This window comes from Microtus oregoni, unplaced genomic scaffold (assembly GCF_018167655.1).
Source record: "Microtus oregoni isolate MIOR12 unplaced genomic scaffold, Mior012 000037F_ref0000500, whole genome shotgun sequence".
In the NCBI taxonomy this organism is placed as follows: Eukaryota; Metazoa; Chordata; class Mammalia; order Rodentia; family Cricetidae; genus Microtus; species Microtus oregoni.
In genome coordinates this window covers 23,325,277-23,342,004 of record NW_024543096.1, presented here as the reverse complement: position 1 = coordinate 23,342,004, position 16,728 = coordinate 23,325,277, and the positions used below count along the sequence as shown (strand labels likewise).

At 43.8% G+C, this 16,728-nt stretch overlaps 1 protein-coding gene across 1 annotated transcript in view; it reads right to left on the bottom strand.

Moving 5' to 3' along the window:
* The window catches only part of Myo3b (myosin IIIB), a 288,989-nt gene that overhangs the window by 85,542 nt on the left and 186,719 nt on the right, over positions 1–16,728 (bottom strand). The window contains exons 25-27 of the mRNA XM_041631591.1: positions 14,584–14,695; positions 13,572–13,734; positions 12,261–12,341 (exon numbers count right to left, since the gene is read on the bottom strand). Coding sequence (XP_041487525.1) covers positions 12,261–12,341; positions 13,572–13,734; positions 14,584–14,695 — 356 coding nt within the window. The remainder of the gene's footprint in view (positions 1–12,260; positions 12,342–13,571; positions 13,735–14,583; positions 14,696–16,728) is intronic.

The window sequence follows — 16,728 nt, the reverse complement described above, 5'->3', positions numbered from 1 at the left end:
GGAAAATCTAGGCCAACGAGCTGAGTCTACAGAAACAAGCATAATCAATAGAACCCAAGAGCTAGAAGAAAGACTCTCAGATGCTGAGGACACCATAGAGAAAATAAACGAACAGATCAAAGAAAACAGCAAAGCCAACAAATTCTCAACACAAAACATTCAGGAACTATGGGACACAATAAAAAAACCAAACCTAAGAATAATAGGAATAGAAGAAGGAGAAGAGTCACAGCTCAAAGGCTCAGAAAATATTTTCAACAAAATTATGGAAGAAAACTTTCCCAACTTAAAGAAAGATATTCATTTAAATATTCAAGAAGCATACAGAACACCAAACAGACTGGATCAAAGAAAAACATCTCCTCGCCATATAATAATCAAAACACAAAATATACAGGTTAAAGAAAGAATATTAAGAGCTGCAAAAGAAAAAGGGCAAGTAACTTATAAAGGTAAACCGATCAGACTTACACCTGACTTCTCGATGGAAACTATGAAAGCCAGAAGGTCCTGGATAGAGGTTCTGCAGAAGCTAAGAGACCATGGATGCAAACCCAAACTACTATACCCAGCCAAGCTATCGTTCACTATCAACGGAGAAAACAAGACATTCCAGGATAAGAACAAATTTAAACAATACGTAGCCACAAATCCAGCCCTACAGAAAGTAATAGAAGGAAAATCGCAACCCAAGGAATCCACCACTGCCAACACTGCCTACAATAACCCAGGCATCTAATGGCCCTTCACGAGCACATCTCAAAGAAAGGAGACACACAATCTCTACTACCAAAAGCAATAAGAATAACCGGAGTAAACAACCACTGGTCATTAATATCACTTAATATTAATGGGCTCAATTCACCTATAAAAAGGCACAGGCTAAAAGATTGGATACGAAAACAGGATCCAACATTCTGCTGTTTGCAAGAAACACATCTCAACCACAAAGACAGGCACCTACTCAGAGTAAAGGGTTGGGAAAAGGTGTTTCAAGCAAATGGTCCTAAGAAAAAAGCAGGTGTGGCCATACTAATTTCTAACAAAACTGACTTCAAACTAAAATCAATCAGAAGAGACCGAGACGGTCACTTTATACTCATAACAGGAACAATTCATCAGGAGGACGTCTCAATCCTGAATATATACGCCCCCAATATAAAAGCACCTACTTATGTAAAAGAAATATTACTAGAACTCAAGGCAGACATCAAACCACACACACTAGTAGTAGGAGACTTCAACACACCTCTCTCTCCAAGGGACAGGTCAATCAGACAGAAACCTAATAGAGAATTAAGAGAATTATTGGAGGTAATGAAGCAAATGGACTTAACAGACATCTATAGAACATTCCACCCAAATAGGAAAGAATATACCTTCTTCTCTGCAGCTCATGGAACCTTCTCAAAAATTGACCACATACTCGGAAACAAAGGAAACCTCCACAGATACAAAAAAATCTCAGTGTCCACCTGTGTCTTATCAGATCATCACGGATTAAAGTTAGAAGGCAACAACCACGCTGCCCCCAAAAAACCGACAAACTCATGGAAACTGAACAGTCAACTACTGAACCACGCCTGGGTCAAGGAAGAAATCAAGAAAGAAATTAAAGTCTTCCTTGAATTTAATGAAAATAAAGGGACAACATACTCAAACCTATGGGACACAATGAAAGCAGTGCTAAGAGGAAAGTTCATAGCACTAAGTGCCCACTTAAAGAAAACGGAGAATGCATACATTGGGGACTTAAAAACACACCTGAAAGCTCTAGAAAAAAAAGAAGCAGACGCGCCCAGGAGAAGTAGAAGACTGGAAATAATAAAACTGAGGGCTGAAATCAACAAAATAGAAACACAGAAAACAGTCCAAAGAATCAATGAAACAAAAAGCTGGTTCTTGGAGAAAATCAACAAGATCGACAAACCCCTATCCAAACTAATTAAACGACAGAGAGAGAACACGCAAATAAATAAGATCAGAAATGAAAAGGGGGACATAACCACAGACACAGAGGAAATTCAGAGAATCATTAGATCTTACTACAAAAGCCTGTATGCCACAAAACTGGAAAATACAAAAGAAATGGACATTTTTTTAAATAAGTATCATATACCAAAGCTAAACCAAGACCAGGTGAATGATCTAAATAGACCGGTTTCTCGCGAAGAATTAGAAATGGTTATCAAAAATCTCCCTTCGAAAAAAAGCCCAGGACCAGATGGTTTCAATGCAGAATTCTACCAGAACTTCCAAGAAGAATTAATACCTATACTCCTTAAGGTATTTCACAATATAGAATCAGAAGAGTCATTGCCAAATTCCTTTTATGAAGCTACAGTTACCCTGATACCAAAACCACAAAAAGACCCAACCAAGAAAGAGAATTACAGACCGATCTCACTCATGAACATCGACGCAAAAATCTTCAATAAAATAATGGCAAACCGAATCCAAGAACACATAAGAAAAATTATCCATTATGATCAAGTAGGCTTCATCCCAGAGATGCAGGGCTGGTTCAACATACGCAAATCTATCAATGTAATCCACCATATAAATAAACTGAAAGAAAAAAACCATATGATCATTTCACTAGATGCGGAAAAAGCATTCGACAAAATTCAACACCCCTTTATGATAAAGGTCTTGGAGAGAATAGGGATACAAGGGTCCTACCTAAATATAATAAAAGCTATTTACAGCAAGCCAACAGCTAACATTAAATTGAACGGAGAAAAACTCAAAGCCATCCCACTAAAATCAGGAACACGACAAGGATGTCCACTCTCGCCATACCTCTTCAATATAGTGCTTGAAATTCTAGCAATAGCAATAAGACAACATAAGGAGATCAAGGGGATTCGTATTGGAAAGGAAGAAGTTAAGCTTTCGTTATTTGCAGATGATATGATAGTGTACATAAGCGACCCCAAAAATTCTACCAAAGAACTCCTACAGCTGATAAACAGCTTTAGTAACGTGGCAGGATACAAGATCAACTCCAAAAAATCAGTTGCCTTCCTATACACCAAGGATAAGGAAGCAGAGAGGGAAATCAGAGAAGCATCACCTTTCACGATAGCCACAAATAGCATAAAATACCTTGGGGTAACCCTGACCAAGGAAGTGAAAGATCTACTTGACAAGAACTATAAGTCTTTGAAGAAAGAAATTGAAGAAGACACCAGAAAATGGAAAGACCTCCCTTGCTCTTGGATTGGGAGGACCAACATAGTAAAAATGGCAATTCTACCAAAAGCAATCTATAGATTCAATGCAATCCCCATCAAAATCCCATCAAAATTCTTCACAGATCTGGAGAAGACAATAATCAACTTTATATGGAAAAACAAAAAACCCAGGATAGCCAAAACAATCTTATACAATAAAGGATTGTCTGGAGGCATTACCATCCCTGACTTCAAACTCTATTACAGAGCTACAGTATTGAAAACAGCTTGGTATTGGCATAAAAACAGAGAAGTCGACCAATGGAATCGAATAGAAGACCCTGACATTAACCCACAAACCTATGAACACCTGATCTTCGATAAAGGAGCTAAAAGTATACAATGGAAAAAAGAGAGCATCTTCAACAAATGGTGCTGGCAAAACTGGATGTCAATCTGTAGAAGAATGAAAATAGATCCATATCTATCACCATGCACAAAACTCAAATCCAAATGGATTAAAGACCTCAATATCAGTCCGAACACACTGAACCTGATAGAAGAGAAAGTGGGAAGTACTCTACAGCACATGGGCACAGGAGACCACTTCCTATGTATAACCCCAGCAGCACAGACACTAAGGGCATCATTGAATAAATGGGACTTCCTGAGGCTGAGAAGCTTCTGTAAAGCAAAGGACACTGTCACTAAGACAAAAAGACAACCCACTGACTGGGAGAAGATCTTCACCAACCCTGCAACTGACAAAGGTTTGATCTCCAAAATATATAAAGAACTCAAGAAACTAGACCGTAAAAGGCTAATCAACCCAATTATAAAATGGGGCACTGATCTGAACAGAGAATTCTCAACAGAAGAACTTCAAATGGCCAAAAGACACTTAAGGTCATGCTCAACTTCCTTAGCGATCAGGGAAATGCAAATCAAGACAACTTTAAGATACCACCTTACACCTGTCAGAATGGCTAAAATCAAAAACACCAATGATAGCCTTTGCTGGAGAGGTTGTGGAGAAAGGGGTACACTCACCCATTGCTGGTGGGAATGCAAACTTGTGCAACCACTCTGGAAAGCAGTGTTTCGGTTTCTCAGGAAATTCGGGATCAACCTACCCCTGGATCCAGCAATACCACTCTTGGGAATATACCCAAGAGAGGCCCTATCATACAACAAAAGTATATGCTCAACTATGTTCATGGCAGCATTGTTTGTAATAGCCAGAACCTGGAAACAACCTAGATGCCCTTCAACGGAAGAATGGATGAAGAAAGTATGGAATATATACATATTAGAGTATTACTCAGCAGTAAAAAACAAGGACTTCTTGAATTTTGCATACAAATGGATGGAAATAGAAAACACTATCCTGAGTGAGGTAAGCCAGACCCAAAAAGAGGAACATGGGATGTACTCACTCATAGTTGGTTTCTAGCCATAAATAAAGGACATTGAGCCTATAATTCATGTTCCTAGAGAAGCTAAATAAGGTGAATCCAAAGACAAACACATAGGCATCCTCAGGAATATTAACCTTCATCAGGCGATGAAAGGAGACAGAGACAGAGACCCACACGGGAGCACCGGACAGAAATCTCAAGGTCCAAATCAGGAGCAGAAGGAGACGGAGCACGAGCAAGGAACTCAGGACCACGAGGGGTGCACCCACACACTAAGACAATGGGGATGTTCTATTGGGATCTCACCAAGGCCAGCTGGCCTAGGTCTGAAAAAGCATGGGATAAATCCAGACTAGCTGAACATAGCGGACAATGAGGAATACTGAGAACTCAAGAACAATTGCAGTGGGTTTTTGATCCTACTGCACGTACTGGCTTTGTGGGAGCCTAGGCAGTTTGAATGCTCACCTTAGGAGACCTGGATAGAGGTGGGCAGTCCTTGGGCTTCCCACAGGTCAGGGAACCCTGATTGCTCTTCGAGCAGATGAGAGGGGGGGGGGGACTTGATCGGGGGAGGGGGAGGGAAATGGGAAGCGGTTGTGGGGACGAGGCAGAAATTCTTAATAAATAAATAAATTAAAATAAAAAAAAAAAAATTTCATATCTGACGAAACCAAGGCCCTGAGGCTAAATAATTTTCTCCAGGGAGGAAATTCTCCAAACATGACAGAATGTCTATAACCCTAGAGCTTGGGGAAGGGGAAGCTGAGGGATGGTGACTGAGACAGGCAGATCCCTGAAACCCACTGCCCGGCCAGTCTAGGGAAAGCAGCAAGCTCCAGGTTTAGCGAGACAACTTGCCTCAAAAAATAAGATGGGGAACTAGGTGGTGATGGTGCACACTTTTAATCCCAGCACTTGGGAGGCAGAGGCACTTGGATCTCTCAGTTCCAGGTCAGCCTGGTCTACAGAATAAGTCCCAGGACAGTTAGGGTTGTACAGAGAAACCCTGTTTCAAAAATAAATAAATAAATATAAATAAAAAAATAGCAATAGCAATAACAACATCAGCAACAAGATGGGGAGCAATAGAAAAATGCCTGATATCAACAGCTTGCCCACATTCACCCCCCCCCAACACATACACACATACAGAGAAGAGTGTACCTACACATGGTATACATATACACTACACATACAATAACTTTCTCCAAGCTATATGAGAAAGGATGGGATAACCACTGTTTCTACTCTGAATTCCATTTACATAGAACAGGATTTTAACTCTCTACAAAGTTTTGACTATGGGCAATGGCCAAATAGAGACCTGGTAGAATTTCCAGTCCCAAGGGCACCATCTCTGCTGCTGCCACCAAATGTAGTTTTTAACTGAGTCTCTATTGTTCTATTTACCAGTAAAGACTTGGGAGTCAGATGTTGGGGTGAAAACCTGCTAGATCAGAGAAGCCGAGAAGCAACCAATTGACCTTCCTTTTTGGCCAGAGACCCAGCAAGAGGACATCTCTCCAGCTGTCCCAAACCCAAAAGATCCCAAATCTGCAAGTCTCTCCCCATTTCTTCCTATGAGTCTCTCTATCCATCCTCCTGACTTCTCCATGCTCTCTATGGTTAATTCCTGTCAACCAGTTGCTGGCTCCAATTCCTGACCCAAGGTTGATTTAATTCACACAGGCTCAGGTTTCACAGTGCGGTCAGGTTTCACAACACCTCTCCCATAGGCAAAGCTGTCAGAAGTCAACCCCTGTCTTTATATGCTGAGAATCAGAGACTCCCAGGTAGCAGGAGAGCAGATGGAGAAGTCTAGACCTCACCCTCAGACTCCTTCCACCGTGTTCAGTGAGACAAAACCTTAGAAGAAGGAGATGGCACAGTCTGCAGGTTAAGGCTCATCTCAAGCCCAGGAGCACCTAGAGATATCGCCTCCTCCAGAGGTTAAAATATGTGAGAACACCAGAGAAGGGAGGCTGCTGCTTCCTGCCCTCCTGTTAAGAGCTTGTCTGTTCTCACACCTGTGCCTTCTCTGCCTCCAGCTCTTGCTTTAAGGAACTCGGGCCTGTGTGTGAAACAGCCAGGGGGCTTCCTAAGAAACAGACTAGAAAGTCAGACAGTGCAATAGAGACGGAGCAATAAACAGGGACCAGAAAGGACACAGCAGCCTTGCTCGCTGTCTCCCTTAAGGGCGGGGTCTCTTGAACCCCCTCTCCTGATTGGTGTGTGAGCCAAAATCTACTCACACACAGCTTTATTGGAATGAAAAATAATATGTATTCGATCTTTTGCAGCTGTATGAATCACGAGCCATTGTATGACATATCTTTGGTTATGATAATGACTTTTCAAATTTAATCATATGTGTTTATTATAGAATACTACGTTTACATGAGGACACATGTACACATTATATATATTATATATATTTATATATAAATTATTTATTTATATATAATTATATATTATATATATTAGAATATATTTTATATATATTCTAAAACTCCCTTCTAATGAGTATTGACACTAGCATCCCTTAAGGGGAGCATGTTCTAGAACTGTGTGTAGAGCTGGAGAATTTGAAGGCCCAGTGAATCCTACTTTTTATCACAATGTAGGAGCCAACCATGATAAGCTAAATAGAAACAGACCACCCAAAGGAAGTTCTTTACTTCTAGCTGTTATCACCTGCCATGTAGGACTTGGCCACTGATAAGTTTAATAAGGCCTGAGTCTCAGTAGTTTACCATGAAGTAATACCAAACTGAGACTACCCAGGCACCACCCAGGAACAGACCATCCAAAGGAAATGCCTAACTTCCAACCACTGTAGATAGGATCACCTGTCAGGACACACTCACCAGGACACCCCTAGACAAATGTCAGCCAATCAGGGGTCCTGAACCTTAGAAATCCCTCACCCCCACCTTTACTACTATAAAAACCCAACTTTACCTGAGCTCGGGGCCTCCAGTATTCCAATACATAGGACACACAGAGAGACCGAGTTTGCAAACTTGTATAAAATACAGGCTCTTTGTTTTTGCATACAGGACCCAGTCTCCTTGTTGGTTTTGGGGGGATTTCGCAAATCTGGGCATAACAACGACAGCCCAGAAAAAAAGCAAGTATTTAACAAGCAGGAGAATTTAAAATAAAGATGCCTTCACCTAACAATATCTGTGGACCGTAAAGCAAAAAAAAAAAAAAAAAAATGACTGCTGTTATCTAGTTGTTATCCCCATCATGGACACTAAAGGAAACGGAATTTTTAGTGAGGGGAAAAGAAGCATGCTGCCACTGTGCATCCCAAGTCCTGTAAATTTTTCTTTGAGATTTTATTTATTTTTATTTTATGTGCACCAATGCTTGCTTAAGTGTGTATCTGCACACCATATGCATGCAGTTCTCATGGAGGCCAGAAGAGGGCGATGGATCCCCTGAAACTGAAGTTAGAGATCATTGTCAGTGGTCTTGTAGGTACTGTGAATTGAACCTGGGTCCTCTGGAAGAGCAGCCAGAGTTCTTAACTACTGAGCCATTTCTCTGCCCCACCCTACTCCTTTAATTAATGTTTGTTTGTTTGTTTATCCTGAGGCAAGGTTTCTCTGTGTAGCTTTGGTTGTCCTGGAACTTGCTCTGTAGACCAGGCTAGCCATGGACTCACAGAGATCTGCCTGCCTCTGCCTCACGAGTGCTGGTATTAAAGGGGTACACCATCAATGCATGGTTTAGATTTTGATTTTGAGGCAGGGTTTCACTGTAGAGTCCAGGCTCAGCCTCCTGATAAAAGTGTACCATCACCACCAAGCCACACTGAAAGTTAAAAAAAGGAGGCAGTTTTAGCCAGGCATGGTGATGTATACCTTTAATCCTTACTCTGGAGGCAGAGGTAGGTGAATCTCTGTGAGTTTGGAACCAGCCTGGTCTATATAGATTTTGATTTGTGAGTTCTGCAACAGCCAGGGTTATATAAAAAGACCCTGTCTTAAAACAAAATAAAAGGCAATTTAAAGGTTTGAGCCATTTTAAACACTAAAAATGCGGTTCTGTCGCAGGGTAGGATCGAGCAATCTGGAAGCAAAGCTTGCTCTTCCTTCTGGAAGGCACTCTGAAGCAGCTCCATTCTGGTGGCCCCACAGGCAGCTGGCTTAGAATGTGTACTCACAGGTTCAAGGCTCCCCTTAGTGAGAGAAGTGGCCATCATCTGATGACATCTATGTGGTTGGCAGGGCCAAGGCGGGGAGCGGGTGAGCACTCTGATGGAGGAGGGTGAACGGGAAGTTTCCACAGCACTAACAGTTTCCGTGAAAATATGCTGTGAATTACCAGGCTGGGTTGGCATGGAAAAACCTAAAGAATGAGACTACCACTGTAGATGCTAGTCATTGAGGGGTACATGTTGTGTTTGTTTTCTTCAGCGAATGAATGTAGCTAGGCTCCCTTTCTGCAACTCAACGGTTAACAAAAAAAGTAATAGATTTGTAGTGGCATAAATATAACTTAATATTTTACTTGGAATGTCCCGACTATCTGAGTCTTAGTATGTGCTGTCTTGTTACCTGGTTTTCTTACAGAGAGCACTTTTCTCTGTCAGAATTAATGGAAGCAACAAAAGAAGCCAAGGTAACTGACTTTCGAAGTTGTTCCCCAGTCCCTAAAGGAAGCCAGCAAAGAATGGTTGGCTCCGCCCCCTCAACTCCTACAGCTCCTGCTGCTCGGGGACGCCACGCAGGAAACGTGTCCTCTAGTACCCAGGGTGTTTTCTCCGTCTGTTTTCTCTCCAACATTTGAGCGCTGGCTGCTGCACCTTTGGGCCGGGAGAGGTCTCCAGACCACCAGCTCATGTATTTGAAAGGCATCTGTTTATTTTGAAAATGCAAATCTGTCTACCTCAAAGACGGAATGGGAGGGAGAAGTGATTTCAGCCTGGAGTTCCTTCCTTCTCTGCCTCGCACCCAGGGCTCTGGCCACTTAACTCAACCTCTGGGAGCCCAGGGAAGAATCCACAATTAAACATAGCAGGCTCACCGCTCTAGAATCAGCTGGGCGGGTCATGCCGGGTCTGGTTTAAAGCACCTCAGAGGTCCTTAACGAAAGAACACGGGGCTCCTTGTTGAGGGCTGCCCGGAGGAGGGCAGGATCCTGGGGCCAGAGGCTCCTATCAGTGGCCGCCCAGTCCTCAGGAGCAGAAAGCAGCAGCAAGGTTAATGCGGACTTTGATCTCTGGCGAGGCACACCAGCTAGAATTAATTTCCATTTCAGATGAAAAAGGTCGACAGCATGAAAAGGCAGCTTGTTGCTGGTATTCGAATGTGCTGTAATAGATCGGGAATTCTGAGAGGAAGTTCTGAGGACCGGCTAAGCTGTGCTGGGCTGCTTTTATTGGGAAGGAGATGAAAGGAAAACAAATTTCGCTCTGTGCTGCTCTGCAGCAACAGGTAGGCCAAATGCTTCCTAAATTTCAAGGGCTGATCTCTCTCTCTCTCTCTCTCTCTCTCTCTCTCTCTCTCTCCCTATCTATCTATCTATCTATCTATCTATCTATCTATCTATCTATATGAAACGTATCTTGGCAACGTCATTAAATAAAAAGAAGAACTGGAAATACAAACAAATGCATTCCACGGGATCGAAATTTCAAAAAAGTAATTTATGAGGAAAACAATTAGTCAGAAATTAACCTCAGAAATGGCTGTGTCGAGCTAGTCACCTGCTTCTTTATGTAGTTTTTGTTGTTGTTGCTTTATGTGGACAGTTCTATCTGGGGCATTTTCTATGGCAGGAAAGGGGGCTTGTAGGGAGACAGTTACACCAAATCACAACCCTAGCCCCAGTCCTAACCCTAGGGGCGCATCAGGTCCTGTCCATTTTGTCAGCTGAAGGCAGAGAGACACCACCTGCTTGCTGCCACCCTGGGCACTGAGGCGTAGGTGTGACCTTCACGCTCACCTGAGAGCCCCTGCAGAACTGGCTAACACACATTTTGATGCTACCTAGTGGCTGAGAACACTGGGGGTGAGGCTAAGGGGGGTGAGTGCTTGCAGAGCTAAAAAGAAAAGGGAGGTGCTTTAGGAAGACACAGACTTACCCTTCCCCGGTACCTGCCCACGCATGCTTCAAGGATGAAGCGCTCCCACCCATCGCTGTCTTCAGACAGAGGTCATGAGGCCAGTCTGTTTTTACTTAGTGTTCACCTGGCGCTCAAATGTGATTTTCAGACATTTCATGATTTTCATATAATGGACTCAATGGATCAACAACATACAGGCTTAAAGTTTTTATTCTAAGACATATGTTGAGCATATTGCAAAATGTGAGATCAGCTGGTATCCTCTGTGTGTGTGTGTGTGTATTGGCAGTAAGTAGTGAACTTAAGATGCACTTGAGTTTGGGTTTCTTAAGCTGTGACAAGAAATCGTTCACTTTTTATGGGGCTTTGAAGTGGCAGAGGTTAGAAATTGCTAGAAATGGTGTTAAGTGTGACACATCTGCATTTAAAGGCCACCTCTACTTCCGAAATATCTGAGTTCTTAGTGAAGATGCCTGGCCTCCACCACGGCCTAAGAATTCTGAGCAGGACCCTTTGGCTGAGTGGCCTGGGCCTGCTGGAGAAGACTGCAGCTGTCTGAAGGCTCCGCCTCTGGCACCCCTGCCCCCGACTTGCTTCCTGATGCAGGATTGCCCTCCACAAGCACATTCCATCTCCAGTTTCTTGCACCCCTGAAACTCGGCATGGTCAAGATCCTGTGTCCTCTAGAACCTCAGTTTGGGATTTGCAACTTCAAACTAGGGAGGGCAGCTGACTTGGCAGCCACGCAGGGCATGCGGTTTGCAGAAGGACTCAATGACTCCTGAGCCCGGGAGTGAATTCATAAACCAGGAACCAAGGTTCACAGCTCTCAGGCTGCTAAGGGCAAGCGGATCCCAAGATCCACTGGGTGCTCTTGCGGGGCCCAGAAGATTGTGGTAGCCATGTAGACGTGGATTTTTGGGTATCCCCAAGTCTCCCTTACAAATCATCTCACACACACACAACACACACACACACACACACACACACACACACACACACACCCTGGTTTTTCAAGACAGGGTTTCTCTGTGTAGCCCTGGCTGTCCTGGAACTTGTTCTGTAGACCAGGCTGGCCTCGAACTCACAGAGATTCGCCTGCTTTGACTTCCCAAGTGCTGGGTGGGATTAAAGGCTGGCACACCACAACTAGGCAACACTGGTCACTAAGACGATGGACTTAGGACTCCAAGAAAGAAAGAGACATGTCCAGGAGCAACATCATAGCAAGTGTGCTCAGTCCAAACTGCCTAGCTTTCAAAGACCAGCTCTGCTGTTAGCAAGCTGGGTGATAATGGATAAGTTATATCCCTTCTCTGTGCTCCAGATTCCTCTTTTATTGTAGTAAGAATATAATAAGAAGACTCCTCAGAGTCTTCTTAGGAAGCATGGCCCCTGGTAAATGCGCACGGTGCCTCAGCCAGAAGAGCTGCCAAAGGAGGTGAGCCCACCCTCGCAGACACACTGCGGGACTCTCGACTCACCCCTGTGCGCCACTGTCATTAGCCTTTCAGCTTCTCTGAACTCATTTGCCTGGAGTCACAGAACATTTCAAGTGGACGCTGCCAACGATGTTTTAATTACCTGCTTGAGCACGAACCGCAGACTCACCCCTTCTGTAGCTGATTTGCTTAAATTTCCTCCGAGCATCATATCCTCTCCAGGCTAAAAATATAAAACCATGTGCTGGGAATGACATTAATTTTAAAACGTGCCAGAGAATTGATATAAGCTGTTCAACCTCCAATCTGTTTCTAGCGTTCCCTCCCCCACCCCTACCCCCACCCGCCCCTTCTCCCTGAGCCTGAAATCAGCAGATGTGCTACAGTGTAGGAAGGGTCTTTCTGAACTCTTGGTCAACTTTTTAGAATGCTTCTGAGGAACTGTTTTTAGCCAAAGAGTGATTTTTCCAGAACATTTTGAGTTCTATTTAATAACAGTGGCCGCCCCTGGCCCCAGGTGAGGCAGTTTCCTGTCTTCCCAAGCCTGGAGGAAACCCTGCCTTGAGCGCCCAGGGTTAGGGCATGGAGGGATGATGGGGGACACTGAGCTGGCCCAGTCCTTTTAATCACTTCATGTCCAGAAGAAAGGTATAATTGGAGATGAAGATAAAGAGCGCAGAGGGAGAACAAAGGACCAACATCTTCCACAGAAAGGAAAGACAAAGAAGAAAGCCAAGAGGAGAGAGAGAACAGAGCGCAGGAGGCAGCCATCCTTCGGATGCACAAAGCCTCCACCCAAGATGAGCAGTCGTCTTCTGTGTCCCCACGTGGGCCTGAGCATCGTCAAGTCTCTGGACAAGCTCATGAGGGCCAAGGCACGCTAAAGCACGCCATAGTTTCTTGTTATGAGAGTACCAAGAAATTCATCTTCTAAGTTCAAGGTCCGGAGCTTGCGCGAGAGTCCATGTATTGTTCCAAGCACCCATGGCATACGTATGTGGACAGAGGCACCAGCAGGCTTGTGGACAACCTAGAGGCTGGTTTCCTCTGTTTATAAATCCGGTCTGTGCTACAAAACCCTACAAGGATGGTATTGGTCATTGTGACAGGACAATCTGGGTATCACCCGAAGTGTATATCATCTGTCATTTCAGGAGACAGCCCGTGTGGAGTGATAGAGTTGGACATCACTGGTCAGCTCACATTGCCTCTGACTTATGACTCCTCCCAGGTGTTCTAATGGCTTGTATGTTTGTCTCTCCTTGAGGTCAGAGACTACATCCCCAGCACCTAGTACGAGGCTTAACTCATGTAGATACTGGAAAAATGTTTGCTGAAGTAAGGGTAGACAGGGGTAAGAAGGGAGAAAGGGAAAGGGGAAGCCCTAGGTGAGTGGTTCCCAGCACTCAAGGAAATACCAAGAGGTGACACTGGCCAGAACCAGGCCACATACCTGACTGGATGGCTAGGGCAGCCTTCTCCCTCTTCTCTCTGGCTCGTTTGTATCTCCTAGCTCCGAGCCAGCCCTTGGTATATGCCTGCAGCATGACCACTCGGCCTAAGACTTCTCGCAGAAGCAAATTTAATTGTTCCACGTGGTAATATTTGAGAAAAACCTAAAAGGAATCATTGTTTTAGTGTTACATTTGGGCTTCCCGACAGCAAATCCCTCCACTCCAGCCTATTCTCCATGCAAATATTAAAGCCATGGTCTAAGTAAATTTATGATTTAACTTGTGCATACATTGGTGATTTCTGAAGGAAATCTAAAATGAGATTGCAGGGCTTAGACAAGCCCAGGTGTTATTTGGGAGTGCCTCCCTACAGTTAGAAGTTCCATTTCCTCAGCCCAGCTCTGCCCTCATTGCCCCCCATGGCCTCTAAGCGAGGTGCTGAACAACAGGCCCAACCTGAGGTCAGCAGATAGTCCTGAGGCCAGGAGACCCAGATGACCCTCAGTGATCTAATTTCCAGAGAGGAAACCCACACGCAGGCTGGAACTGGCCTTGCGGAATTTAACCATAAAAACCTGGGCTCCCACAGAGACATGATGTTTCCCCAAATGAGAAGCTACACAGGACAAAAGTAAAATCAGAGTCGGCAATAAACAGCACAGGTCAAACACCAGAAATGGGCGAAACTCTAAAGGGAACTCATCACTCCCATGACTATGATTTATATGCTAGCATGTGTGCTCAGTTATGAAATATGGAAAAGGGGACATTCTAAAGTTCATCTAAAGATCTCTTTCTAGAAATGTTAAAAGGTTCTCAAATTACAGAACAGTGTATGAACCATCCTCCTATGGCTCGTAGGTCCCGGAATCAGAGTTAAGACCGGCAAAACCATTTTTAAGTCAGAGTCTTGCGTGCTATGGTATGCCGGGTACAAACCCACGCGTGCTAGTTATCCATGACAAGAGACCACCACAGGGGACAGTCTGAACAATAGGGAGAGAGGGCTACCTTTGTTTTTCCCAGGACCCAGCGATCTAATCTGGACTTTTCCAAGATAGCAACACAGCTCTCTTTGTTAGCAGGCGGTGTTTGATGTGCTCGGAATGCCAAGTAATAATACCTAGAAAACAAAAGAGCAAACAGCCTCTTCAGCCACCCCTTAATTTAATGGTAGAATTGTTCAGGACCCACTGGCAAGTCTCATTTTTCTCCTAACTAGTAAATTTTTCTGACCGCCAATAATAGCCCCGTAAGTAGTGAAAGACGATTTCTACCTCATTTCTTTGCTTTTCCCTATGTTCATATTTTTTCTTTTAATGTTGTCTTTTTTTCTAACCCATATTCAATGTCTTGGGTTTTTTTTGTCTTTCATATGCAAAAATTAAAATATCTGCTCCGTTAGAATGCTGGGATTCAGAAAGCTGCTCTAGTGAATACCACAGCTGTAAATGCTAAGGTTTAGAGTGCATTGCAGGGCTTTTGACTGGGCTTAGAAAAGTCCCATCTGAGGCATAGTGTCGCTGCTAGGTGATCCCTAAGTTTCTGTCTGAAGGAGGCATGTCCGCTCTTAGCACATTTGCTTTCTCAAATACCTTCATTTCAGTGACTATCTAAACTGTATGAAGAAAGGGCTTCAGGGTAGGGTCAAAGAGTACCACTGCAGAAAAGGCCAGGTGTTTTATCCTTGCTCATAACCAGGTTCATGGTTGTGTTCTTATAACAAAAGGCACAGTGTCACGGCCACCCTCGACACGCAAGGAATGACGCGACCACCGGAGCTCTTCTCACTGCAGTTTATTCCAGGACTTTATTCACAGCAATCTATCTCCTTCTCCTTCTCTTTCTCTCTCTTTCCCTCTCTCCTTCCTTCTTTTTTCCTCTCTCTCTTTTCTTGACCTCTCTCCTTTTTTCCTCGCTCCTCTCTCTCCTCTCTCCTTTTTACCTCTCTCTCTCTCAGGCAAACCTCTCTCTCCTGGCAAACCTCTCCCAGCCCTTAAGTAGGCATGGGCTGCCAACCCCGAACTGCCAGGTGGGCACTGCCCATAGGCCCACGCATATGCAAGCAGCTGATGATCATTGCGTGATCAGGCATAGGTCAGGCCTTAGCCATCTCAGGAGTTGATTATACATCTCCATCAGTTGTGATTCCACGCAGCTCGCTACAGCACAGTACCAAGAGAAAGGCACACATATTTATTTGATGCCAGTTCTCTATGGCACGGGAACCTTCTTTCATGAGGAAATGAAGTCCTCAGACACAGTCATTCTTGAATAGTTTTATGCCAGGTTTGAAAAAAAAAAAGACAAGCTACACAGAGAAGAATACAGACAAATTTAACAGCAGAGGTCTCTCTCTCTGTCTCTCTCTCTCTCTGAGACAGGGTTTCTCTGTGTAGCCCTGGCTGTCCTGGAACTCACTCTGTACACCAGGTTGGCCTCAGACTCAGAGATCCACCTGCCTCTGCCTCTGCGCCACCACTGCCCAGCGAGTTCTCAATAGGAACAATGAGAGCAAGAGAACAGTGGATCAAATCCTGAAAGCACCAAAAGAAAATCAATTCAACTGTCAGGGAAGACACCACACCAAAACAAAGGCAAGAGAGGACTATTTAGGACACAATAAAAGCTGAAAGAATTTATCCCTAGATGATCTTCTCCTAAAGAAATGCTAAAGGAAGTCCATCACTGAAGAAGGAAAGTAATACCAGATGGGAGAAGCACTCTCTCGAAAGGACTGAAGGGCATGCTATGAGAACTATCTAATGGTAACTATCCAAAATACTTTTCTTATGACTTAAATATCTCTACCCTATTGTTACTGAGCCAAAATAATAGTAATATATTGGATTTATAATACACAGAGACATGAAATATAGGACGAGTATAGCACAAAGATCAGGAGAAAAGAAACCGAAGTGGGTTATCACAAGGGTTTTTGCTATGTGTGGAAAGGCAGTGTGGATTTAAGGTAGGCTAAGAGAAATAAAGATGCGTGGCATAAATCACGAAGCAAGCCCTAAAATAACCGAGCAAAGAGCTACAAGTAACAGATCAACAAAGGAGATAAAATGAAACTGTGCAAAATGTTCAATAAATCTTGAAGAAGGAGGAGGAGGAGACAGTGATGGCAGCCACAAAGATCAGATGTGACTA